Source organism: Oryctolagus cuniculus, chromosome 11, assembly GCF_964237555.1.
Source record: "Oryctolagus cuniculus chromosome 11, mOryCun1.1, whole genome shotgun sequence".
In the NCBI taxonomy this organism is placed as follows: Eukaryota; Metazoa; Chordata; class Mammalia; order Lagomorpha; family Leporidae; genus Oryctolagus; species Oryctolagus cuniculus.
The window spans coordinates 64,849,576-64,876,417 of record NC_091442.1 but is presented as its reverse complement, the minus strand read 5'-3'; the positions used below and the strand labels follow the sequence as shown (position 1 = coordinate 64,876,417).

Genomic DNA, 26,842 nt, shown 5'->3' with positions numbered 1-26,842 from the left:
TGCTGAATTAACAGAAAACAAACCAAAGAAAGTCTTAAAAAACCACTGGCATAAATTTTTTTTTTAATATTTATTTTATTTATTTGACAGGTAGAGTTACAGACAGTGAGAAAGAGAGACAGAGAGAAAGGTCTTCCTTCTGTTGGTTCACTCCCCAAATGGCCGCTACGGCTGGCACTGTGCCCATCCGAAGCCAGGAGCCAGGTGCTTCTTCCCAGTCTCCCATGTGGGTGCTGGCACCCAAGCACTTGGGCCATCCTCCACTGCATTCCCGGGCCACAGCAGAGAGCTGGACTGGAAGAGGAGCAACCAGGACTAGAACCTGGCGCCCATATGGGATGCTGGCGCCGCAGGCAGAGGACTAACCAAGTGAGCCACGGCACCGGCCCCCGGTATAAGATGTTTAAACCATCTGCTCCATTTGTATTCTGTAAACCTTTCAGTAAACATTTAAAAAGATTACATACATAGCTTTATTCCTATCTAGATTACCGCAGATGGAAAGGCAACTGATCAAACTAATTCTTGGTTTATTACAGAAAAATACAGCAATACATTAAAATGGCATCCTAAATAAAACTCAAGGGAAGCTGCTCAAATTTCTTAAATTGTTTTTAAAAACCCACATAAATTTTGTTGGGATTTTCAATCTAATTATCAGAATGGAAAATCTGTACATACTGCTATAGAAGAATCTCCAAGAATACTGTTAAGTGAAAAGAAGTGCAGAACAGTAGAATAGGGCTATCATGGATATTTATTTGTGTATATAACTGGGGTGGGGGGAATACTGGGATATGCATTTTTTATTTATATAACAAACTTCTAGAGAAAACCACAAATTAATAAAAATGGTTGTGCTGGTGAGGTAAGAATTAACAGAGAAGAGAGGAAAGATCATTTCAAAGTTTACTCTGTATATCTTTTAATGTTTTTGAATCATGCATGTGTATATTACTTCAAAATTTTAAATGATGATCAAGTAAAATGAAAAAAAATTTTTAAAAATTAGTCAAAAAATGCCATTTTTCCCACTGAAAACCCCTCAAAGAAATAATAATAAAGTTCTAAATGAATTTGAGTATACTATCTAAATCTTATAGCCAATTTCCTGAATTAGGTGTGGAGTGGCTATGAACAACACTACATATATCTGTTGCGAAGGTTGGACATTCTTTTTTTTTTTTTTTTTTGTCAGGCAGAGTTAGATAGTGAGAGAGAGAGAGAGAGAGAGAGAGAGAGAGAGAGAGAAAGATCTTCCTCTTCCGTTGGTTCACCCCCCTAAAACGGCCGCCTTGCTGCACCAATCCAAAGCCAGGAGCCAGGTGCTTCCTCCTGGTCTCCCATGCGGGTGCAGGGGCCCAAGCATTTGGGCCATCCTCCACTGCCTTCCCGGGTCACAGCAGAGAGCTAGACCAGAAGAGGAGCAACCGGGACTAGAACTCGGCACCCATATGGGATGCTGGCGCCGCTGGCGGAGGATTAACCAAGTGAGCCACGGTGCAGGTCCCATGTCAGACATTCTTATGTCATGTTTTTCTTACTCCTTAATGATGTTTATCATACCTTTCTAGTATGTTATAATTTCATCTCCATAATTTATAGCTACATTTCACTTAAATCTTCATTTTGTATACCAAGGCAGAGTTCAAATTGTTTAACAATTATTTATCATTAATTTAGTTAGATTATCTGTTATTACTACAATGTCCTACCCATAGTCCATTGGCTTAGTAAAAAAAAGTTATAGAATTTTCCTTCCCATTTTCTCTCTTAAATACATTCTGGTTAAATTCTTAACAACTGTTTAATAACACAACTACCATGCATTTAAATATACTGGTTACATTTAGTATATTTACTGTAATAACAGGAAAAACAGATAATTTCCTGTTTATGTTTCAACACACTTTTAAGCATCAACTTTGATCCTAATAAAGATTTTACTGGTCACTAGAAAGTCAATATATGGTTTCTCCTCTCTGAAAAATCAACCAGAACATTTTTTTCAGAAAACCCCTATCTGAACTCTGAGGGATGAATTGAGGACATTGCTTCAATTTTTCCAAGAAATCCCACCCCTTCTTCCCTCTGGGTTAAATAAGTACAAGTGTCCTGCCTCTCAAGATTTAGTCTAATACCCTTTCCAGGCCAAGTACTAATAAGTGAGCTTTTAAAACAGAAAAAAGTATATTTACTTTATTTATATAACAGTTGACAGGGACAGACTGTGATTGATTGATTTGTCCATCACTGAGAGTCTTATCTCTTGAGTATATAATACTGTTTACAGTACCACTCTGCTACAAAAGAAGGAACATGCACCAGAACATAAATCAACATACTGTTTTCTTCTTTAACAAAGTCATATTATATATTTAGAAAAAAGTCAGCTTGAGCCAGCATTGTGGCACAGCCTGTTCAGCTACCAACTGCAATGCTGGCATCCCATATGAGTACTGGTTCAAGTCCTGTTGCTCTACTTCCAATTCGGTTTCCTGCTAACATGCATGGGAAGACAGAGGATGATAGCCCTAGGGCTAGGCCCTTGCCACCTACACGAGAAACCTGGATGGGGTTCCTGGTTCCTAGCTTCGTCCTGGCCCAGTCCTGATTGTTGCATCTATTTGGAGAGTGAATCAGCAGATGGAAGATCTTTCTTTTCTCTCTCTACCTTTCAAATAAATATAAAACAAAAAATATCAGCTGAACCAAAGAGTGTGTTTAGTGACACAACTGATTTATAGTCTCGTACCAGCTCTTTATCTTGCCCTGGACCAATAACAAACACTGAAGGGGCTGCTCCAACAAACCACTGTGAAAGCAATGTGACAGAGGATTCAAGGTTGAGCAAAATATGGTCCAAAAAAAAGGAAAGAAAACTGGTTAAAAAGCCTCTCAAGACTTTTACAATGCAAGGGGAGGTGAGCCACATACATGCGTGACTATAATGCAAACACTTACCTGTAAGAAATGTAAAACAGGGCTTAAAATAGTCAAACTAGGTAGATATAGGCAGGGAAATGGGATAAGCAAAAAGTTTGGAATATCTGAAAAGACTCACAATTTTAGTTTAGTAGGAGAGTAAGATAAATGAAGTCTAGTGGGAAATAAAGCATAAATAGAATGGACGCAGACTGTAGTACTCTACAATTTGGTAGGCAAGGGTAAATGAGGAAGATTTTTTTTGAAGGAATAGGGAAATGACTGATCAAAACTGATTTGGAAAAATTTCTGGCAATAAGGTAAAGAATGAATTAGAACAAATTGGAATGAGCAAAAAAAAAGGGAAAACTAATGAGAATGAAGTATAAAAATGACTCAGTGTATAATGTAAATCATAACGAAGTGAAGATCAAACTTCCCCCTTCCTATTTCTTCCAAAAAAAGTCAGTGATCTTCCACATTAAAAACATATGAAATACGAATATGCATGCCAAAAAAGGGCAGCCAAACTGCTGTTTAACATAAAGGGGATAAAACTATACAAATTAATTTTACTTATTTGACATCACAATGGATTTGATGTTTTCTTGCATTAGAACTGAAGAAAAGAACATCTGATGACTTACATTCCTAAAATTCAGTTAACAACAACAGAAAAGTACATTACAAATAGAATGTAGATTTTATAAATTTTGGATAACTGAGTTTCTAAGCACTTACCATTCTCAGGCTGAGTTTTCTTAAGTGAATCAATGAGAGTACTGACTGCTTTTAAAACAAATATGATTTCTGTTACTTGTTGCCTATAAAAAAAAAAGGTGGGAAATTATTTCCATCAAGATTTAAAAATCTTATGTGTGTGTGTGTGTGTGTGTGTGTGTGTGTTTTACCAGGTATGAACAAAAAGATGAACTCTGGAAAAATACTAGTACAATACAATGCAAAATTAATGTTAGTTTTCAATTTTTTAAAAGTTATTTGCCCACATGGTAGCAGGGGCCCAAGCACTTGGGTCATCATCTGCTCCCTCCCAGGAAGCATTAAAATGAAACTGGATCAAGGCAGAGAAGCCAGGAATCAGACCGACACAGACATGGGATACCACTGTCACAAGTAGTGGCTTAACCTGCTTCACTACGACACCCATCCTAGTTTTAAATTCTTATAAAATGAAAAATCAGGGGTAGGTGAGAGGCATAGGGGTTAAGATGTTAACTGGAACACTAACACATCCCACATCTGGAGTGCCTGGGTTCCAGTCCTGGCTATGTTTCCAATTTCAGCTTCCTGCTAATGCAGACCCTTGGAGGCAACAGATAATGGCCCAAGTACTTAAGTGCCCTGCCACCCATGTGGGAGACCCAAAATGGGTTCTGGGCTCCTGGCTTCAGCCTGGCCAGCTCCTGCTTTTGTGTGTATTTGGGGAGTAAACCAGGGGACTGAAGATCTTGTCCAACTCCATCTCTCTCTAACAAATTTTTGTAGAAAGGAAAAAAATCATTTCATATATATTAAGTACATATATATTAAAGGTAAAAATCAGGTTTGTGGCTATTCCTATAAATTTTCAATTAACAAGGGGGAGGCAATTCATTCAAGCAACTCTAAATGTATTTGCATGGTTGTCCACATAATTACTTAAAATTAAACATTTTGAACATTTTGCCGTATACAATAAATTTTAAAGTAATCACAGATCATTAAAACTATTAATCAATGGTTTCATAAAGGTATAAAACAAAGTTTTACAAAACTATATTTGTAGTAATGCTTTCCGTTCAATTATTGTTTATAGCTATTGTATATATTCCCTAAACTAGGGTCTTTTTGCTTTTTAGTTGTTAAACTTTTTATTTGGTGAAATATTAAGCCTTTTTACTGTAATGTAAATTTAAACTATGTTATCTCAAAGACTAAAAAAAAGGGGGGGGGAGGAAGAAGTGGGAAGGGTGGGAAGGAAACAAGGGGAGGGAGAAAGGGAATATCATTATGTTCTTTAAATTGTATATATGAAGCAAATTGAATTTTTTAAAAAAATAATTGAAAATTAAAATTTTTTAAAAATGAAATATTTGTAATAGATATCTTTAAAAATATATCTTAAAAAGGTTTTCTTTTTCTTTTTAACTAATTAGTACTAAAAAGAGATTTACAGATGCTTAAATGGAAACAGACGACTATTACCACCTGGCATATATTTTACCATGCTGTTAAAAGTACATTCAACACCATAATAGGGCTTATTTAACTTTATAATGCAACAAATAAACATGCTCAAAATCAATTGTAAGATGGTACTACTCAGAGACATTAGCAATGAAGAATGAACTTAAAATAAAGCACCAGTAAAAGTAGCTTGATTCCCCCTTCTTTCTCTTGACAGAAATAAAACTCTTCCACTTTACAGTACCCCTCAAGAAGAAATACAATTGGCTAATAAGCACTGGTATATTTTAAAAAGAGCTAATTTTTTTTTTTTTTTTTTTTTGATAGGCAGAGTGGACAGTGAGAGAGAGAGACAGAGAGAGAAAGGTCTTCCTTTGCCGTTGGTTCACCCTCCAATGGCCGCCGTTGCAGCCGGCGCACCGCGCTGATCCGATGGCAGAAGCCAGGATCCAGGTGCTTTTTCCTGGTCTCCCATGGGGTGCAGGGCCCAAGCACCTGGGCCATCCTCCACTGCACTCCCTGGCCATAGCAGAGAGCTGGCCTGGAAGAGGGGCAACCGGGACAGAATCCGGCGCCCCGACCGGGACTAGAACCCGGTGTGCCGGCGCCGCAAGGTGGAGGATTAGCCTATTGAGCCACGGCGCTGGCTTAAAAAGAGCTAATTTTTTTTTTTTTTTTTTTTGACAGGCAGAGTGGATAGTGAGAGAGAGAGAGACAGAGAGAAAGGTATTCCTTTTTTCCGTTGGTTCACCCCCCAATGGCCGCTGAGGCCGGTGCACCGCGCTGATTCGAAGCCAGGAGCCAGGTGCTTCTCCTGGTCTCCCATGCGGGTGCACTTGGGCCATCCTCCACTGCACTCCCGGGCCACAGCAGAGAGCTGGACTGGAAGAGGAGCAACGGGGACAGAATCCGGCACCCCGACCAGGACTAGAACCTGGTGTGCCGGCGCCAGGCGGAGGATTAGCCTATTGAGCCGTGGCACTGGCCAAGAGCTAATTTTTTTTTAATTTAACAAATTAGAAAAAGAATAGGGGCCAGTTCTGTTGCGTAGCAAGTTAAGCCACCATCTGCAGTGCCGGCTTCCCATATAGGCAGTAGTTTAAGTCCCAGCTTCTCCACTTCCAATCCAGTTCCCTGCTAATGCACCTAGGAAAGCCATGAAAGATGGCCCAAGTGCTTGGGCCCCTGTGCCCACATGGGAGAGTTCTAGCTCCTGGCTTTGGTCCAGCTGAGTCCTGGCTGTTGCAGCCATTGGGGAATGAACTAGTGGATGGAAGCTCTCTCTCTCTGACTCTCCCTCTCTCTCTCTAACTCAGCCTTTCAAGTAAATAAAAATAAACCTTAAAAAAAAGAGAATAAATAGTAAATGAAAACTAATTTTAAAATGCTAAAAATTGAGGGAAAGGGCATTCATATACCCTGAGGAGAATGCATATGGGTACAAATCTCTGGCAAGCAATTAGGAATACATATCAAAACCTTTAAAATATCTGCATCTTTTGAGACATCAATTTCAACTTCAGAAATTTATAAGCAAAAAAAATGTGCACAAGATTTAAGGCAAGTGATTTATCTAAATTATTACCTTATGAGATAGGAACCACAATGATTTCCCTCTTTCCTAACTTTGAGAACTGTTTCCCATATTATTTTGTTTGTTTTCATTTCTTTTACCTTAAACTCCAATTTTCATATTAACAAGACAGAGCTGCAAGCTAACCTTAATTTATCATTTGATTTGCCTAAGCTTAACAGAAAGGCCTACAGCCCCTTCCACTGATAGCCTGGATAGATGAGAAGGAAATCAGTTTAGGTTCAAAGGCTTAATTAAGCACATTAGATGAAAAGGTCTAAAGTATGGCTTGCCGACATAGAAACCTAGAAATGACTGTCAAGCAACTAGGATGTTCTTAGAATACAGATTTATCTATTACTTTCACTCTAGAGAAATATTATCATCTGCTCATAGAGATCCACAGTCCTTATTCAGAAATCTTCAGTAGAAAATATATTTTGGAATTCAAATTTTTTTAGATTCAAAGTAATTTGATACATATAACAATTAATCTCCAGTGAGGGGGCTGAAAAAGCATCCCATAATAAACACATAACTATATCTAAAGCAGGGCTGTACTGGTGGCACAGTGAGCTATGCTGCTGCTCATGACACTGGCATTCTGTATCAGAGTGCTGGTTCAAGTCCCAGCCGCTCTGCTTCCAATCCGGCTCCCTGTTAATGTGCATGGAAGGCAGTGGAAGATGGCCCAAGTCCTAGAGTTCCTGCCACCCATGTGAAAAACCCAGAGTTCTGGGTTCCTGGCTTCAACCTGGCCTATTGGGAACAATGGCTATTTGAGGTGTGAACCAGCAGAAGATCTCTCTTTCTATCACTCTGCCTCTCAAGCAAGTAAGTCTTACGTTATACATGTAATCAATGAATTTTACATGGTATTAGATAAATAAAACTATACACAGCTTCAGATTAGTTCAGATCACTTACGAAAATATTTCGTTTTAAAATATTTATTTATTTGAAAGTCAAAGTTACACAGAGAGAGACAGAGAGATACAGAGATCTTCCATCCACTGGTTCACTCCCAAGATGGCCACAATGGCCAGGGTTGGGCCGGCCTTAAGGGAGGAGCTTCATAAAGGTCTCCCATATGGATGGCAGGGGCCAAAATATTTGGGCCATCTTCAGCTGCTTTTCCCAGGCCATTAGCAGAGAGTTGGATTGGACGAAGAACAGTGGAGACACAAATCAGCACCCATGTGAGGTCCTGGCATCACAGGCAGCAGCTTTACCTGCTATGCCACAATGTTGGCCCCGATACTTGCTTTTTAGAATTTTCTCTGTTATTAATGACATCAGTAAATTTCTATTTAAGAATAGAAAGAAAAAAATTTTTTTGATAGGAAACTAGAATACATACCTTGGAAGAGGGCATTTGCCACTTAATCTTTCATCCTCTATATAGCGATGTAGTACATCCTGAGACCTTTTTAAAAGCACTGAGAGTGCCATTCGTGAGATGTAGCCCTCTTGAGGTGTTGTGACTTTGTTACTAAAGGAAAACTGGAGCAATGTTTCAAAACACATCTTGGAAAATTCCTCTCTCAAACGAATATCAATCTCTGCTTCTGTAAAATTAAATTTTTGATGGTTAATTAAAGTGTTTAAATGGTTAAATTAACATACTTTAACAACTCCAGCAAACTAAGAATAAAAAGAAATTCATCAATCTGATGAAAGGTATCTATGAACAGCCTATGTGTAATTTTCCCCTCCACAATATCAAAACAAAAGATCGACCATTTCTATCACATCAACATTTTTTTTTTGTTTTTTTAACAGGCAGAGTTTGACAGTGAGAGAGAGACAGAAAGGTCTTCCTCTTCCGTTGGTTCACCCCACATATGGACGCTACAGTGGGCATGCTGCAGGAGCATGAAGCCAGGAGCCAGGTGCTTCCTCCTGGTCTCCCATGGGGTGCAGGGCCCAAGCACTTGGGCCATCCTCCACTGCACTCCCGGGCCACAGCAGAGAGCTGGCCTGGAAGAGGAGCAACCGGGACAGAATCCAGCGCCTCAACTGGGACTAGAACCCAGGGTGCTGGCACCACAGGTGGAGGATTAGCCTAGTGAGCCGCGGCGCCGGACAAACATTTTTCTTTTTTGGCCTTTCTATACCCTTCCACGGCACTATAAAACACTTAATAATTTTCCACATGGTAAACATGCAGTATTCTTTTCCTTTTTTCCCCTCTCCTGGCAACATCTTTCCCAGAACATGACCCCTGCGCCAGTCTAGACTAGTCAATATCGAGACATGATGTCTGCTTTATCCTGGAACTAGTCTTTGCCATCACCCTGGGATTTGATTCCACTCTCTTTTGTGTTAGATCTCATTTCCCAGAGCTCATGGTTTCCCTTTTCTTGATTTACTCCTTTGTTTTTTTTCAAGGAACATGTTCTAAAGTAGTTTCCTAAGAAAGAAGGAATGGATGGTAAAGCTTTTGAGATGTTACACTTCTGAAAATGTCATTATTTTACTGTGGTACTCTGTGCCACTCCTAGTAGTGTCAACTCACCAGAGAACTGAAGACATGAATTCAGCAGCAGGCACTGTGGCACAGTGGGTTAAGCCACCACTTGGCATGAGAGCATCCCATATTGGAGTGCCGGTTCAAGTCCTGGCTACCCAACTTCTGACCCAGCTTTCTGTTAATGTAGTCTGGGAGGTAAGAAATGATGGCCCAGGTACTTGGGTCCCTACCACATGCTTAGGAGACCAGGGCTCCAAGCTTTAGCCTGATATAGTCCTGTCTATTGAGGGCATTTGGTGAGTGAACCAGTGGATGGTTACTCTTAAAGTAGATGAAAATAAATACTGAATAATTTTTAAAATGTAAATTCTCACACTCCACCTGTGTCATAATGACTCAAAAGCTTCTGGGCACATAGCTCAGTGAAACTTGTCTTCCAGTTGATAACGATGCATGCTAAAACTGAGAAGTACAGTCCTATACTCACACTTGTTCAATGGTGTGCCTAGGTATGAAAGTTCATGTTAAAAAACTTTTTCTTCTTTTTTTTTTTTTTTTTTTTTTTTTTTTGACAGGCAGGGTTAGACAATGAGAGAGAGAGACAGAGACAAAGACAAAGGTCTTCCTTCTGTTGGTTCACCCCCAAATGGCCGCTGCAGCCGGTACTCTGCACCAATCCGAAGCCAGGAGCCAGGTGCTTCCTCCTGGTCTCCCAAGCAGGTGCAGGGCCCAAGCACTTGGGCCATCCTCTACTGCCTTCCTGGGCCACAGCAGAGAGCTGGACTGGAAGAGGAGCAACTGGGACAGAATCCAGCACCCCAATCAGGACTAGAATCCGGGGTGCCGGTGCCGCAGGTGGAGGATTAGCCTAGCGCTGGCCTAAAAAACTTTTTTATTTGTAGTGCTATCACTGAGAATCCTAATGTCAACTGATATATAATTCATTCTTTTTTCTTTCTGAAATTTTTTTTGATCTTCTATTTACCCCAGGTATGCTATTATTTCATTAGGACATGCCTTATTGTGTGTATGTGTGTGTTTTCTCTCTTACATGTTTGGTGTATACTAACTTTTTTTTTTTTTTTTGACAGGCAGAGTGGACAGTGAGAGAGAGAGACAGAGAGAAAGGTCTTCCTTTTGCCGTTGGTTCACCCTCCAATGGCCACCGTGGCCGGCGCGCTGCGGCCGGCTCACCGCGCTGATCCGATGGCAGGCGCCAGGAGCCAGGTGCTTCTCCTGGTCTCCCATGGGGTGCAGGGCCCAAGCACTTGGGCCATCCTCCACTGCACTCCCTGGCCACAGCAGAGGGCTAGCCTGGAAGAAGGGCAACTGGGACAGAATCCGGCGCCCCGACCGGGACTAGAACCTGGTGTGCCGGCGCCGCTAGGCGGAGGATTAGCCTAGTGAGCCGCGGCGCCGGCCTTGGTGTATACTAACTTTTGATGTATACTAACTCTCTTACACTGGCCTGGAAGAGGGGCAACCAGGACAGAATCCTGCGCCCCGACCAGGACTAGAACCCAGTGTGCCGGCGCCGCAACATGGAGGATTAGCCTAGTGAGCCGCGGCACTGGCCTATACTAACCATTTTTATTTAGAAGTTTTACTATTTTAGTTCTTCAGTTTATCTGATGATTTCCTCTCCCAATTTTTTTTTAAAGATTTATTTATTTGCAAGGCAGGGCTATGGGGTGTTAGGGAGAAGAGGGGGAGAAAAAGAAAGGCAGAGAGAAAGAGAGAAGAAAAACAGATCTTCCATCCATTGGTTCACTCTTCGAACAGCCAAAAAGCCAGGTTTGGGACAGGCCAAAGCTAGCAGACAGGAGCTACCATGTTCTAACTCATGGGTGGCAACGCTCCAAGTACTTGGATCATCTTCTGTTGCCTTCCTAGGAGCATCAGCAAGAAACTGGAAGTGGAGCAACTGGAACTTGAACTAGCACTCTGATTTGGGGTGCCAGCATCATAAGCTGAGGCTTAACCCACTGTGCCACAATGCTGACCCCCCCCAGATTTTCTTTGTTCTCTTTCTGGAAGACTTATTGTCAGATATTAGGCCCATGGATTCATTTTATTTCTTTCTTTTCATATTATCTACTTTTTGTTTTTGCTCTACCTTGTAGGTTATTTTCTTCCAATTTGTCACTTTTTTCAGATATCACATTTTTAGTTTTCAAGAGTTCTTGTTTTTAATTCCTTTTCAATACATATTTTCTTTGATCATCCTAAACTGTAATTGCAATTTTATGTTTTCTTTGGCTCTGCATTTTAATTGTTACCTCCCAGTTTCTTTCATTTCTCATTTGTTTTTGGTCTTTATCTTTTGTGCCTGTGTGCTTTGGCAATCAAATCACACTTAAGAGTATGGGACTACAACAATCACTATAACCTGTTTAAAAGCTAGCCTTGCTTAACAAATAATGACTCTACATGTACACGTTTAAAGAAAACTCCAAGTTAACAATGGGAAGACATGTGTGTCTATGGCAAAGTCACTAGAAGAATGTCCACACACAATTTTTGTCTTGACACATCCACTACTGTAAACAACAAGAGATATCAGAAAATTGCTAGAAAAGGGATACTTTGCAACTCAACTGCTTTTATGTAGTCCAGGATATTTACAATAATCATGAATATTGTTTGCAATAGGTGTTTTATTAGAAATTATTCAGAAATTTTATATACTCTTTAAAAGTTGACTACATTAACATAAGTTGATTTGAAAAAAACGTTTTTTTCTGAGATTCTCATGTTTGTTAAACTTGTACTCTACCAGGCCAGTTTTTAAAACTGTCAGGGCTAGGAGGAAAAAAAAAAAATCTGGCTTGTGCAAGTAAGCAGTTTGAGAGACATCTAGTGGTGAACTGTGTACATGAGTACTCTTTTAAGTGCTGAGCACAAAATAGGAGTTAATTTCCACTCCAGTACATTCTGAGGATTAGAGACTCACATGACATACATTTATAATTTTCATACCATTGCACAGAAAAATCACATTATGATACCACAATTATAAAATTGAGCACAGATTTATAAAAACAGAAATAATAACAAGCAACTTACATATCAGCTCTCAATTAATACAGTAAGATACAATGAAAAGAAGTATATATTTTTTCTTAATATGAATTTGGCCTACAGCCTGAAGTTGGTGGGCAATTTTTTTCAACTTTTCTAAACCCACTTCCCTTTTTATTATTCGGTGATACCTATCTTCACAGAAATATTGTAAGGAATGGATCATATTCTAGCATACAATTTTGTACATAGTAGGCATTCACTAATTATTGGTTACTTTAACAAATGTTAAGGCATCTTATATTTTTCTTAAGGGACTCTGTAAATGTATAGTTCTAAAAGGTTGGTATTAATATTTTCATTTTATTTATTACAAAATTGATACTCTAAGAAGTGACCCAATTACTAAACGGTAGAATAAACACTCATTTCTTTCTATACAATACTGCTTTCTAATAATCTATGACTTAACAAAACTCTTAATTTATGTGAGCCAGCAATGACTTCAGTGGATTCCAAAAGTGCTTTACAATTTAGTTTACTAGAGTTTGCAAATATGGCTACATATACAGTATTCACATTTTCACCTCATAAAGCTTACAGATGTATATTACATTTCTACATATTACTTCACAGGGCCAGTATTGTGGCATAGTGGGTAAATCCACTGCAAGTGATGCCAGCCTCAATCTGGATGCCAGGTCTTATCCCAGCTGCTCTGTTTCTTATACAGCTACCTGCTAATGGCCTGGGAGAAAGCAGCAGAAGATGTCCCAAGTGTTTGGGCCCTTGTCACCCACATAAGAGACCTGGAAGAAGCTCCGGGCTTCATACTAGCCCAGCCCTGGCTGTTGCAGCCATTTGGGGAGTGAACCAGCAGATGGAAGAGCACGCTCTCTCTCTCTCTCTCTTTTTCAAATAAATAAGTAGCTCTTTAAAACCAAATAAATAAAAATAAAAATTACTTCACAGTTCCTCGCTTCATATTTAACACAAGCACAGGATTAAACATTTCTCTGTCAACTTCTTCAGAAGTAATTCAAAACTCTGTAAATGCCTACCCCAAATCATTAAAACAACATACCTGTAAATGAAGAAGATTGAGAATGTATTGAGCCCTTGTTAAGCATAGTCATTATCTGACCAACAAATTCCTTAGGAATAAAATTGGCATAAGGTAGGATCTCGGTGCTAATAAGCTGAACTACCTAAAATAAAAGGCACACATTCAAATGTATTTTTTTCTTGAAAAAGACTGAATGACTCAAAATTTGTAGCATAAAATTCAAACCATATTTTAAACGTAGGTAAAAGAATTCTCCTCAATAGAAGTACATGAACATTTTAATGTTCACACACAGGATGACTATTAGTCTGCTTCCCTCACCTATTTTAGTATAAAACAGTCAATATTATAACTGTTTACAGTGCCAGCACATTCATAAATGTTAATATTCACAACAACCAAAAATAGTGCTATAGAAAAGAACTGTCAGCATATGAAACTTATTCATGTTAGAACAAAAAAATCCAAAATAGGACTGAGAATGATTTAAATTACTTTTGTATAACTAGAAACTATGAGCTATGAGAAATTATAACTATATTTATTTTTGTCAAATAGCATATTTCTAATATGCAGGTAGCACACTACTAAGGAGGCCATTTTAAAAATGTCTGCTTTAAAATTCAACCTTAAACTTTAGAGAGTTTTAATGCTTTTAGGTTCAGTCTTAACCTAGTGCTTCATTCTTTTAGCGGTACTACATTTTCAACATTTCTACTGCCTGATTTTCACAAATGGTCACAGGAAAATGTTTTAAATAGCTTTCTCACCTCAACATCAATACTTTCATTTCTTTGAAACTCTTGAATAGAGAGATTATCTGGAGGTATGCTAAAAAAAAAAAAAAAAAAGTAAATACTTGATTTTTAAGGATAAGATACTCCCTGGAAACACAAATTAGAAAATAGAAACAATACCGAGATGACAAATACATTTTCCCCACCCAGGCTGGAACATTATCACTAAATTTCTTTTTCACTAAATTTCTTAGTATAAATGACTAAGCTAATTACAAACATGAAACTCAACCACAAAAATGCTTGGTCCAATCCTAAACTATACAAAATCTGTAGAACTAAACTTCTTTCAATACTATGAATGAACAAGTAAAGGCAAAGACATTATTTCACCTGCAGCTATAGAAAAAAATTATCATTAAGATACCTGAATTCACTTATGGTAGCAGTGATTTAAGAAAGCCCAAATTACTCACTCAGAGACAGTGATGTATTAAAACATCTTTACAATAAAGATAGACAAGTCTGTAAAGAGGAAGAGTGATTCAGAAACTATTCCAGCAAGAACAGAGACAATCAACAGTTCTGAGAGGACCAAGGTGGATTCCAGACTCTGTGGCTCATAATAATAATAAGTAAAATGGTCATAAACTTTTTAAATGGTGAAATATTAAGTATTTAAAAATTCTTGAGAATAGGATGACAATTATTACAAAAACAACAGCACCTAAAATTAGAGAAGTAGCCACTGTAGTAAGAACTTTATTTGTATTAATCTTATATGTTCCCACAGGAATCTCATATAGTAAGTATTACTATCATTTTTATGGAGTCAGCATTAGGGGAAGCTGAAATTTAGAATGGCTAATATGCCCCCCTCAGACACACTGCAAGTAAATGGCAAGGTCACAATTTGAATCCAGATTTATTTGCTATGAGAGCCTACATCATTTTATTATTATGTTGAGGATGTCAAAATAGTATTAGCACATTTAGATTTAGAGGTTTACCATTTTGTATCCAAGGCTATATGGATACACTATGTTCATTTCATTTAGACAATTTTTATTCAACAGATATTTACTGATTACCAACTACTTCATATCCGGCATTTTATTTTTGGTATTCAAGATCCAAATGTGAACAAAGTAAGTTCACGACTTATGGAATTTACATTCTAAACTAACTAGTCTTGTAGTAGGACCTACAAGAAAAATTTCACACATGTACCCAAATGTGAACTAGAGGCAGGAATTTCACAACCACTGCCATCAAAGCATCTTTCCAGATCTTATATGTATTCCTAGAGATAAAAGTTTGTATTTTATTATAATTTATGACAAAGGAATGTAAGACCTTAGTGACTGATATTAAAAGAATTGTGATGAAGCTCAAGGGTGCTAAAAGATGGGCTGATCACCAATAAAAAACAAAAACCTTATGAGAAATATACAGTTATATTATTAAGGCTCTTTGAATTATACATTAGAAACACTGAACTGAACATTAAAAAAGTTTATGGAAGAGAAAAGAGTGGCATACAAAACCAAAAACCCTAGAGGCTCACTTTGCTTAATCCTCACAATTTATAAAATCAAGAAATTAATCATGCACAAACTAAGTACCTTGATCCTAGAAACCCTAGTAGAGTATATTAGAAATAGGTTAAGCTTTTAAAAATGCTGATGATTGGGGCCAGTGTTGTGGCATAGAAGGTAAAGCTGCCACCTGCAAAGCCAGTATCCCAAATGGGCATAGGTTAGTGTCCTGGCTGCTCCATTTCTGATCCAGCTCCCTGCTAATGGCCTGGGGAAAGCAATGGAAGCTGGCTCAGGTGTTTAGACTCCTGCCTCCCATGTGGCAGACCCAGATGAAGCTCCTGGCATCAGCCTGGCCCAGAGCTGGCCATTACAGCCATCTGGGCAGCGAATCAGCAGATACAAGATGTGTGTATGTGTATCTCGTTCTCTGTCTGTAACTCTTTCGAAATAAATAAATACATGTTTTAAAAATGTTGATGATTAACAGAATTAGTCTCTACATTTTTAAGGCAGATAATATTTCTAGTACAAATGAGCCATATAAGATCTTAAATTCCCTAAATTTTTTAAGAGTACAGCGGTAATTTTTAAAAATTCTTTTCAGGAGTCTATTTAAAATGTCTTCAAACTGAAAAGTACTATTTGTATTTTTGACAGTTTTCTCTGCAGCATATTTAAAGAGTATAAGTTAGTACTTTTCAGTATATTCAAAGTTGGACAACCACCACCACTTCTAATTGAGAAAATTTTCATCATTCTCAAAAGAAGCTCTGTATCCTTTAGTACTTACCCACCATTTCCCCAGTCCTCTTTACCCCTGAGAATTATTAATCTACTTTGTCTCTATGGATTTGCCTATTGTGTATGTACCACATAAATGAGAGTATACAAAATGTGGCCTTTTGTGTCTGGTTTCTTCCACTTAGCATAATATCGTGAAAGTTCACCAATGTTACAGCATACATCTGTGCTTTATTCCTTTTTATGGCTGAAACATATTCCACTATATGGCTATACCACATTCAATGTATCCACTCATCAGTTGGTACACAAAGGATCATTTTTCACCCTTGTCTTATATAAAGAATGCTATGAGGGGCCGGCACCGTGGTGTAGTGGGTAAAGCCAATGCCTGCAGTGCCAGCATCCCATATGGGCACCAGTTCAAGACCCAGCTGTTCCACTTCCGATCCAGCTCTCTGTTATGGCCTGGGAAAGCAGCAGAAGATGGCCCAAATCCTTGGGCCCCTGAACCCACGTGGGAGACCCAGAAGAAGCTCCTGGCTCCTGGCTTCAGATCAGCACAGCTCTGTCCATTGCGGCCTATTGGGGAGTGAACCAGCGGCTGGAAGACCTCTCTCTCTCTCTCCCTCTCTCTCTGTGCCTCTCCTTTTTTCTCTGTGTAACTCTTTCAAGTAAAATAAATAAATCTTCAAAAAAAAAAATAGAATGCTATGAACATTGGTGTACAAGTTTTTGGGTGAACATGTATTTTCCATTCTTTTGAGAAGCACTTAGTGATTTTTGTCAACTTTGGGTTTTTATTTTCCCTAAACTATTTACTTAGGACAGCCCTCAAGGATGTCCAAAGCCTATCTTTTCTTCTAGTTGACTTTTATTTGTATTTTCTCTTTATTGTACTGCCTCGCCAAAATAGCTTGCAGACTGGACCAAAGATTTAGGAAACGTCACAAAGACATAGTTATCCATAGACTCTTAAAGTATGTATGCATTACATTAAAGGATTTATAAATTTAGGAACATAAAAGATCTTTATTTTTATAAGATTTATTTATTTGTTTGAAAGTCAGAATTACAGTAAGAGGAAGCAACAGAGAAGAGAGATCTTCCATCAGCTGGTATACTACCAAGATGGCTGCAATGGCCTGGGCGGGGCAGGGCCAAAACCAAGAACCAGGAGCTTCCTCTGGATCTTCCTTATAGGTGGCAGGGGCACAAGTACTTGGGCCATTTTCTGCTGCTTTTCCCAGGTCATTAGTAGGGAGCTGGATCAGAAGTGGAGCAGCCAGGACTGGGACTCAAACCGCCACCCACATGGGATGCCCATGCCTGTGCCACAGTGCCAGCCCCAAGATCTTGATTTTCTAAAATTGTTTTATTGTGGTAATCCCAAAAGGAAAAAGGAAAAAAATCATCTTCTGTGTTTCACTAGTTTAAAATCATGATTCTTTAATTATGATGCATTCAAATGATCTTATATTTAAGATTCCTGCCTTACAATTAAAAACACTGTGAAAAGCAACATTTCTCACTGCTTACAGAAAATTCAAATGGTGGATAAATGCTTAATTGAGTTATATTTTGTGTACAATTTAGCAATCTTAACAGTCAATTACATTAATAGTAAAAGTAAAAATTGTTTTTAGAGCAACTGCACAGATAATATGCCACTTCTTGAAAGGCTATCTTAATTTTAAAAATGAAAGAACTGACCTTTTAGTAAAGAGAAAGTCTTCAAAAGTGTTGGCTAGTTCTGGCCACATACTGTCAAATTTTCCAGAAGAAGCATGCTGCCGGGCAACAGGCAACCCAATAGAAAGAACTTTGAGGAGAGAAGACACTGCTAGTTTCCATGTGCTTTCAGAAGGGCAGGAGTATTTCAAACTGAGAGGAACTCTAAGAGTCTGCAAATAAGACAGTTTAAGATAAATACAATAAATATACATACATATACTTTTACTGCAAAAAACCACCATAGCAGAGAGAAAAAGTAATAGCACAAGCATTTCTCAGACATGGCTTTCAAATCCTACTGCCTAAAAAGATACACTTTTAATTCCTGTCTCCATCTTACAAACAATGACACTGCATAAATACTTATTAATCTCAGTTTATTCATTATAAAAAATAGGATTTTATCTGAAAAGGTAAGAGTAAGACATTTATTGCAGCTTTTCTCAACTTGGTATTATAGAACTAGAAAATTCTGCCACAGATCCAGCAGAAAGATGATTAGTTTGTGATGAAAATTTCCCATCCCAGAGGTTAATACTAGTATTTTCCCACTAATGGTTGGCTAGACCTCTGAAATTCTCTAAATTTTATATTCCATTTTTAAACATATTTATTTTATTTACTTGAAAGACAAAGTTACAGAGAGAGGTAGAGACAGAGAGAGAGGTCTCCCATCTGCTGGCTCACTCCACAAATAGCTACAATAGTCAAAGCTGAACTGATCAGAAGCCAGGAGCTTCCTCCAGGTCTCCCACATGGGTGCAGAGGCCCAAGGACCTGGGCCATCCCCTGCTGCTCTTCCAGGTACATTATCAGGGAGTATATCTGAAGTGGAGCAGCTGAGACCCGAACCAGCGTCCACATGGGATGCCAGCACTGCAGGCCAGAGCTTTTACCCGCTGCACCACAGTACCAGCCCTCTACTCTAATATTTTAATGTGCTTTATTTCCTTTTCCAAATAGTTCAGTAAAACGCATTATTGAAGATGATGATTTAATCTCTGATCACTGAATGTACAGGGGTAGAGCATTTGAACTATACATCTTAACTAAAATGTTGAGATCTATCTTTTTTCTTTTTCAGTTTTTCTCCTTTTGTTTAGATTTATTTATTCATTTGAAAGTCAGAGCCACGGAGAGGCAGAGGCAGAGGCAGAGGCAGAGGCAGAGAGAGGAGGAGAAAGCTCTCCATCTGCTGTTTTGCTCCCCAAATGGCCCCAACAGCCAGGGATGGGCCAGGTTGAAGCCAGGAGCCAGGAGGTTCAACCGGATCTCCCACATCAGTGGAGGGGCCCAAGTACTTGGGCTGTCTTCTGCTGCTTTCCCAGGCACATTAGCAGGGAGCTGGATGAGAAGTGGAGCAGTCAGGACTCAAACCAGCACCCATATGGGATAATGGTTCTGCAGGCCGCAGCTTTACCTGCTATACCACAGTGCCAGTCCCGAGACCCATCTTTTTAACTCATCCACTTTGAAGGTAGGTGACTTTTATTCATAAAAAAGTTAACTTGGTCATCAGAATGGCCTTTTCTGATCAGATTTCTGACAACCAAAAGACAAACCAAACTATCAGACTAATCAGACTATCACAGTGATCTACCCCAGTGCATAATCATCAGATAATTTGCATTAGAAGAAAAATTCTGCTTTTACATAAAAATTCTACTGAGAAAGAGAAGAAATAAATCTTTATATTTCAAGAATATAAAAACCTAATATCATCCTCCACTCAAATTACTAGTGAGTATTCACACTGTGAACATATGAACCATCCCAATTTGCATGAAATGGGTCTCCATTAAAAGATAATGTCTATTCATAATCTATTTATCCCTTTCTCATCTCTCCATCTCCACAAAACCCATATGCTTTGAGAGAAACTACCTCCATTTCCAATATGTGAATTTGGGTAAGGAGATGATTAGTTTATCAAGCTAATCAATACACTCTATTACCCTGGCTAAAATCTACATGAACATAACAGACAGACACACTCTTCTCCTACTAGACACACAATCCTGTACCTGGCCTATAGCTATGACGAGAAACAACAATTAGGAAGTAGAAGTAAGAAATTATCTTCTGAACCACTGGACCAACCAATCCTAATGCCTCCTCTCTCTAAATTTCCCAAGTAAGCAAGCCAAAACATTTCCTTTATTCTTAAAACTGGGTCTCCCAGGTAGGTACAGGGGCCCAAGGGCTTGGACCATCTTCTACTGCTTTCAAAGGCCATAGCAGAAAGCTGGATCGGAAGTTGAGCAGCTGGGTCTCTAACCAGCACCCATATGGGATGCTGGCCCTGCAGGTGGCAGCCTTACCTCCTAAACCACAATGAATGTATCTCATTTTCAACCAAAAAAAACTAGACCACACATGGGACATTTTGAATTAACACTTTATAACTAAATTTTGGATAAAAGCATGTGCTTACTGCAATTTACATTTTGCTGATATCAAAAGAACATTAAGAATAGATGATCTTTTCAATTTATACCTTTATATGTATGTATGTATGTGAGCATATATATGTATATTTTCTCAGACTTATTCCAGATCCTGTGAACTCCTAAAACTGTTATTTCTCAACACTGCTTGAAAATATACTACAATCTTTTATATTGCTGGTTACCAAAAATGCCCCTCTCCCTCTTTATACTTAGAAAATTCTTACTTATTCAAGTGTCATGTCTATTAATTCTTGCCAAAATCCCTATGGTAGTTCAATTACTTTTTTCATTTATTGTGGAGGACCAACATTCTATTCAGCAGTGACCACTGGGAAAATTTGATTAAATGCTGTACCTCAATGAATTCTCATACAAATGGTATCAGTATTATCCTTTTTAAAAAGAATTTATTTATTTGAAAGTCAGAGGTACAGAGAGGCAGAGGGACAAGCAGAAACAGAATACTCTTCCATCCACGGGTTCACTCCCTACATGGCCGCAACGGCCAGGCTAGGCCAGGAGCTTCATCCTTGTCTCCCACATGGGTGCAGGGGCCCAAGCACTTGGGTCATCTGCTGCTGCTTTCCCAGATGCATTAGCGGGGAACTGGATCAAAGTGGAGCAGCCAGGACTCAAACTGGCATCTTTACAGGTTGCCGGCGCTGCAGGTGGCGGCTTAACCAGCTACCCCACAGTGCTGGCCAGGTATCCTTCTTTCACAGATGAGAAACATTCTCAGATAGGCTCACTAGCTCAAAATCAGAGCAGCAAGCAAACAGCAATTTAGAATTGCTTATTCTAACTGAATGCACGCTTCCTCTACTTTGGGGTCTTTGCTAGCACAGAATGTAATGTATTAGTATTTGTTTGCCTTTTTCTATTTCCTTTATGGAATTACTAAATATAAAATTACCTTACTCATTTTTATCTCTGTAACATTTAATTAGTATCTGGTAATAGAAGTGCTCTAAAAATATGCTCAATAAATGAAGAAGGGCAGGGAGAGTTTTGGTGAGGTGAGTGGTAAAGGGAAGAAGTATTACAAAAGCTAAGAGATGTATGAGTTGCTTCTTATTTATTTGAGAGGCAGAGAGATAGAGAAGAGTGGGAGACTGTACACTCCCATCCACTAGTTCACTCCCCAAATACCCACAATGGCTGGGACTGGGCTAGATGTAGTTTTCCTATACGGATGGCAGGGACCCAATTGCTTGAACCATCACTGCTGATTTCTAGGGTCTATGTCAGCAGGAAACTGTGGTGAGGAGGCCAGGCCAGGTACTGAATCTAGGCACTCTGATATGAGACAAGGGTGTCTCAACCACAAGGCCAACCACCTGCCCCAAGAAAGCGTTTAAGAAGGCAAAAGCAATACTATGTTGTAGGGAAGATAATAAATAGAATAACTGATAATTTAAAGATTCAGTCTTCTGCAACTTTAAAAAAAGCAGTTTCTATAGAGCAATATGGATGTAAGGCAACCCAAAATAGGTTACATGAGTAGTATCTAAATAAAGGCTGTAAACTTTATAAAAGAATTTGGAAGTAAAGAAAAGCTAAAAGAGGATGGCAATTTGGGTAGCAAGTAGAGTTAAGAGAAAGTTCTTGTATGAAAGGGTTAATAATCTTTGTAGGAGAAGGAGAAGGTTGCTGAAAAGAAAATGAAATAAAGAATCACCAATAAAGAAGGGTGGAAAGAGGGAAGTAATAAAGTAAATAAAGTAATAATAATAAACATAGTAATATAAATATTATATATTGTTATAGATAATTACATATTATATACAAATATATTTTATATATAAAATAATATACATAATAAATATAGTAATAAATAATAAAATAAAGTAAAGTAATAAAGAGGAAAGAGGAAATAAGGACGGATGTAAAGAGAGGGACGAATCTTGTAACAGAGAAAAGGCCTTCTTCCTTCAGGGAAGACAGTTCATAGAACTCACATTTATTCGATAACAACCATGCTGGGGGAAGAGCAAAGTTTAGGTTTATCCTTCAAAACTGACAGAGAGAGAGAGAGAGAATGCAAACATGCGTGTTTCCATCTGTGGTTTACTCTCTATAGGAACACTACAGCCAGGTCTGGGCTATGCTGAAGTCAGGAGCCAGGAATTCCATCATGGTCTGTTACTCTTGAGTGGCAAGGGTCCATCTTCTACTGCCTTTCCAGGCGCATTAGCAAGAAATCAGGTCAGAAGCCAAGTAGCCAGAACTTGAACTGGCACTCCAACATGGGATGCCTCTAGCACGTGGTGGCTTAACCCACTGTACTACAACACCAGGCCCCATCAACCTGAAAGTCTGGGAAACACTTTCCTAAAAAACAGAATCCTCATTGTCTCAAAATGCAAAATTTAAGAAAATAACTATATACTTATTTTTAAATATTCTTCATTAAATATTACCTCACACTTCAGAAAGCTAATTTGCTAAATACAATCCATAAATGGAGAAATGTCACAATAAATAATATACAGTATATTTTGCATTTATTGCAATGATAATATATTACTTAAACAGTAATGAATACAACACTGTCATCATCAAATAAAAGGTAGAAATGAAAAAAAGATACCTTAATAATATTCTGGAGTACTTTCTCATTCACCACTGCTTTATGGCAGGCTGTTTTTTGATATAAATCCACAACTACTTCTAAAGATCTTTCAGCAAATGGTACATAATTCAAGGCTACCCATTCCGCCTAGAAAGTAATATATTCACATAGAGTTAAAAATAAATAGTTTTAAATGGAATCATACTTTTCTCAAAGAGAAAGCTTCTTTTTCTTAAAGTTCAGGCCTTGGTTGTAGATCAGATTATATTACATGCAAAGGTTTCAAAGAGATATGTACACCATGAAAAAGTAATTTTCAGCGAGGCAAAAATTAAAACTACTGGAAAAAGCACATACAGTATTCTACCAAGAACTGGGAAAAATGTAACTTTATTTGTTGCCAGTAGGTTAGGACAATTTTAGGAAATTTAACTCACCGGTGCAAATAGTTGGATCTATTGTGATTCCATTGTGTTGCAAGACAAATAGAATGAGAAAAGTTAATACATATTGAAACTACTTTTCTGTTGATATAAAATTTTATGTTCAGCGAACAAAATAAGCATTTGCATGCATTTAGAAATTTACTTTTCCTAAAGCCAAAATGCAGTTAAAAGTTGCCATCTAAGGCTATAAAAATCTTTTAGGTAAAATCCAACTAAATTTCACACCAGCAGTGGAAACTTCTTATTTAGTACAAATTTCTTCATCTTACATTATAGATATCTATTTTGGAGAAGATTAGGTTTATGGATTTAGATGCCATTCTGTAGTGGGATGCGGCAGCAATGAAAGGTAGAAAGAAACCTATTTTTCATGAAAGCTATATTGTAGAGTAATGTGAAAGGCCAAACTTTATGAAAGACCGCTTGGGAGAGAAAAGTCCAAAAAAAGAGAAAAGGAACATAGAAATGGTTTCCAAAATAATATTTAAATTCAGTTTAAATTGGTAAAAGACACATGTTAAGTTTCTCTGTGAATGAAAATTTTATTTTCCTGTAAAATCAAAGGCCATCTCAGGTGGAATTATTTATAAGCCATGAAATCTTACAGAGTAAATAAAATTTAGAGTAAATTACCTGATTATATTTTGCATTTGCGATGTGCTTTGTTTCAAGTTGTCCATACTGTGGAGGTTTACAGGAAAATTCTACAAAGGCCAGCAACTGGTCAAATATAGCTGGATACATTATCTGCATGTTTTCTGGTCCAACACATATGGCCTATAAAAGCAAAATATGAACACTAGAATGCATAACTTGAACTCCATTAAGTTCTTTACTGTATATGCATTTGTTTAACCAAAGAGACTTAAATATTTTATGTAAGTATTGTACCATCTATTATAAGCTCTGAGATATTTCAACTTAAACAGCCCTTATCTAAAAGTCTGAAATCTCAGACACTCCAAAAACTGCAACTGTCTAAGCATAAACATGAAGCCTCAAATGGAAAATTTCACATCTGACCCCATATGATAAGTTGCAGTCAAAATACAAACGCACTACATATAGTATAACATCATCTCAGACTATGTATATAAGATACACATAAAACATAAATGAACACCCACAAGCTATTTCATTACATATATGCAAATATTCTGAAATCTGAAAAAATTCAAAATCTGAAACATTTTTGGTTCTAAGCATTTTTTTTTTTTTTGACAGGAAAGTTAGACAGTCAGAGAGAGACAGAGAGAAAGGTCTTCCTTTTCCGTTGGCTCTCCCCGCAAGTGGCCACTATGGCTGGCGTGTTGCAGCCAGCGCGCTGCGCCCATCTGAAGCCAGGAGCCAGGTGCTTCCTCCTGGTCTCCCATGCGGGTGCAGGGCCCAAGCACTTGGGCCATCCTCCACTGCACTCCCAGGCCACAGCAGAGAGCTGGACTGGAAGAGGAGCAACTAGGACAGAATCTGGCACCCCAACCAGGACTAGAACCCAGGGTGTTGACGCCACAGACAGAGGACTAGCCTAGTAAGCCACGGTGCCAGCCGGTTCTAAGTATTTTTAATAAAGAACACTGAGGCTGTATTACTAAATAAAGGTGGACTAAAACTGTCAATCAGTCAATAAAACAATTTTTTAATAAGGTATGATTTACATTTTAACAGACTGGAAAAGGGGCAAGCACTTAAGGAGAAGTCCCAAGCAGTCCCAAGAGTCGACAATCTGATCCTTCGCTCAGTAATACAGCCATCAGACCATTATGAATGCTTCATTGACCAAGATGACACTGGCTTTGATTTAAGTGTTATCAATTCAAGGAAATGACAGCTGATGTCTGCACCTCGCCTGGTCCACTGACTTTAATAAATCATCAAACAAACTGAAGCTGGAAAAATAAGTCAATCCTCTATGAAAATTTGTTTCTAAAACGATGCATATATTAATTTTTAACAGTACTATGTGCATTTAATATCTGTGTATTTGAACATACAGACTTTATTCAAAATAAAAAAGTAAAATATTTTAAACAAACCAGTGATTACTATGGAAAAAGAGACTGAGTTACCCTAACTGAATCCTTTCCAGTCAATAAAAAAAACAAAAAGCCTATTCAGATACCTAAGAAAGCTAAGAATTACAATTTCCTGGCCGGCGCTGTGGCTCACTAGGCTAATCCTCCACCTAGCGGTGCCAGCACACCGGGTTCTAGTCCTGGTCGGGGCACCGGATTCTTTCCCGGTTGCCCCTCTTCCAGGCCAGCTCTCTGCTGTGGCCCGGGAGTGCAGTGGAGGATGGCCCAAGTGCTTGGGCCCTGCACCCCATGGGAGACCAGGATAAATACCTGGCTCCTGCCTTCGGATCAGTGCGGTGCGCCGGCCACAGCGCGCCAGCTGTGGCGGCCATTGGAGGGTGAACCAACGGCAAAAGCAAGACCTTTCTCTCTGCTTTCTCTCTGTCTCTCTCTCTCACTATCCACACTGCCTGTCCAAAAAAAAAAAAAAAAAAAAAATTTCCTTGGAAATGTCTTAATAATGACCTTATATATTCTGGTTCTCATTGGTCCTTTATTAAAATAAAACTAACAATACTATTACTGATTTAAAAAGAAAATACTGCAATCTTAAAATGTATCCTGTGGAACCACATTTTTTTCCATCTAAGAAAAAACATTTTATTGGCTTTTCTTTACTGGTCAAAAATCCGTATAAGGTGAAAGATTTATCTAATCTGAAGAGAAGCTAGAGTATAAACATACAAAAAAACTACAAAAACAGAACAGAAAAAAATAAAAAATGCATAAAAAGTATACTTATTTTAAAGACTGATTTATTTTTATGAGAGGCAGAGAATCATATAACCCAGCAGACAGACAGGACGCTCCCATGTGCTGGTTCACTCTTCTAACATCCCCAACAGCCAGAGCTGGACCCAGGAATCACGGACTCAATCCAGGTCTCCCCTGTGAGTGGCAGGAGATCAAATACATGAACCATCATCTGCTTCCTCCCAGGATGTACATGAGCAGGAAGCTATAATTGGAGGCAGAGCCAGAACTTGAACTCAGGCATTCCATTATCAGGGGCAAGTGCTTGGCATCAACAGCAGTGTCTTAATGACTTTGCCAAAAGCCTACCTGAAAGCTGTGTCTAACTGTGGACACAGTTCAAGATTTTACATAACTCATTTAACAAAAATTAATTCAGTAGCTATCATGTACCAAGGCTTATGCTAGAGAATTTCATGAAGATAAAATTAACAATAGCTAACATTTACTGAATGTTTACCTTGTGCCAGGCACTAAAGACCTTACAGATATACCATCTAATAGGCAAAAATTTAGATTTATTATTTTTATATTATAGATGAGGAAGCTGA

At 38.4% G+C, this 26,842-nt stretch overlaps 1 protein-coding gene across 6 annotated transcripts in view; it reads right to left on the bottom strand.

The window, feature by feature from the left end:
- The window catches only part of MON2 (MON2 homolog, regulator of endosome-to-Golgi trafficking), a 124,885-nt gene that overhangs the window by 9,955 nt on the left and 88,088 nt on the right, over positions 1-26,842 (bottom strand). For 3 of the 6 annotated variants that reach the window (XM_002711305.4, XM_070052565.1, XM_051846365.2), the window contains 8 exons: positions 24,100-24,243; positions 23,458-23,475; positions 23,039-23,167; positions 17,978-18,168; positions 14,016-14,076; positions 13,264-13,387; positions 8,046-8,253; positions 3,667-3,749 (listed from right to left, as the gene is read on the bottom strand). In XM_002711305.4, the coding sequence (XP_002711351.1) occupies positions 3,667-3,749; positions 8,046-8,253; positions 13,264-13,387; positions 14,016-14,076; positions 17,978-18,168; positions 23,039-23,167; positions 23,458-23,475; positions 24,100-24,243 (958 nt within the window). Of the gene's footprint in view, positions 1-2,559; positions 2,675-3,666; positions 3,750-8,045; positions 8,254-13,263; positions 13,388-14,015; positions 14,077-17,977; positions 18,169-23,038; positions 23,168-23,457; positions 23,476-24,099; positions 24,244-26,842 lie in introns of all 6 variants that reach the window. The other 3 variants (XM_002711303.4, XM_070052566.1, XR_007919691.2) reach the window with 2 other exon arrangements.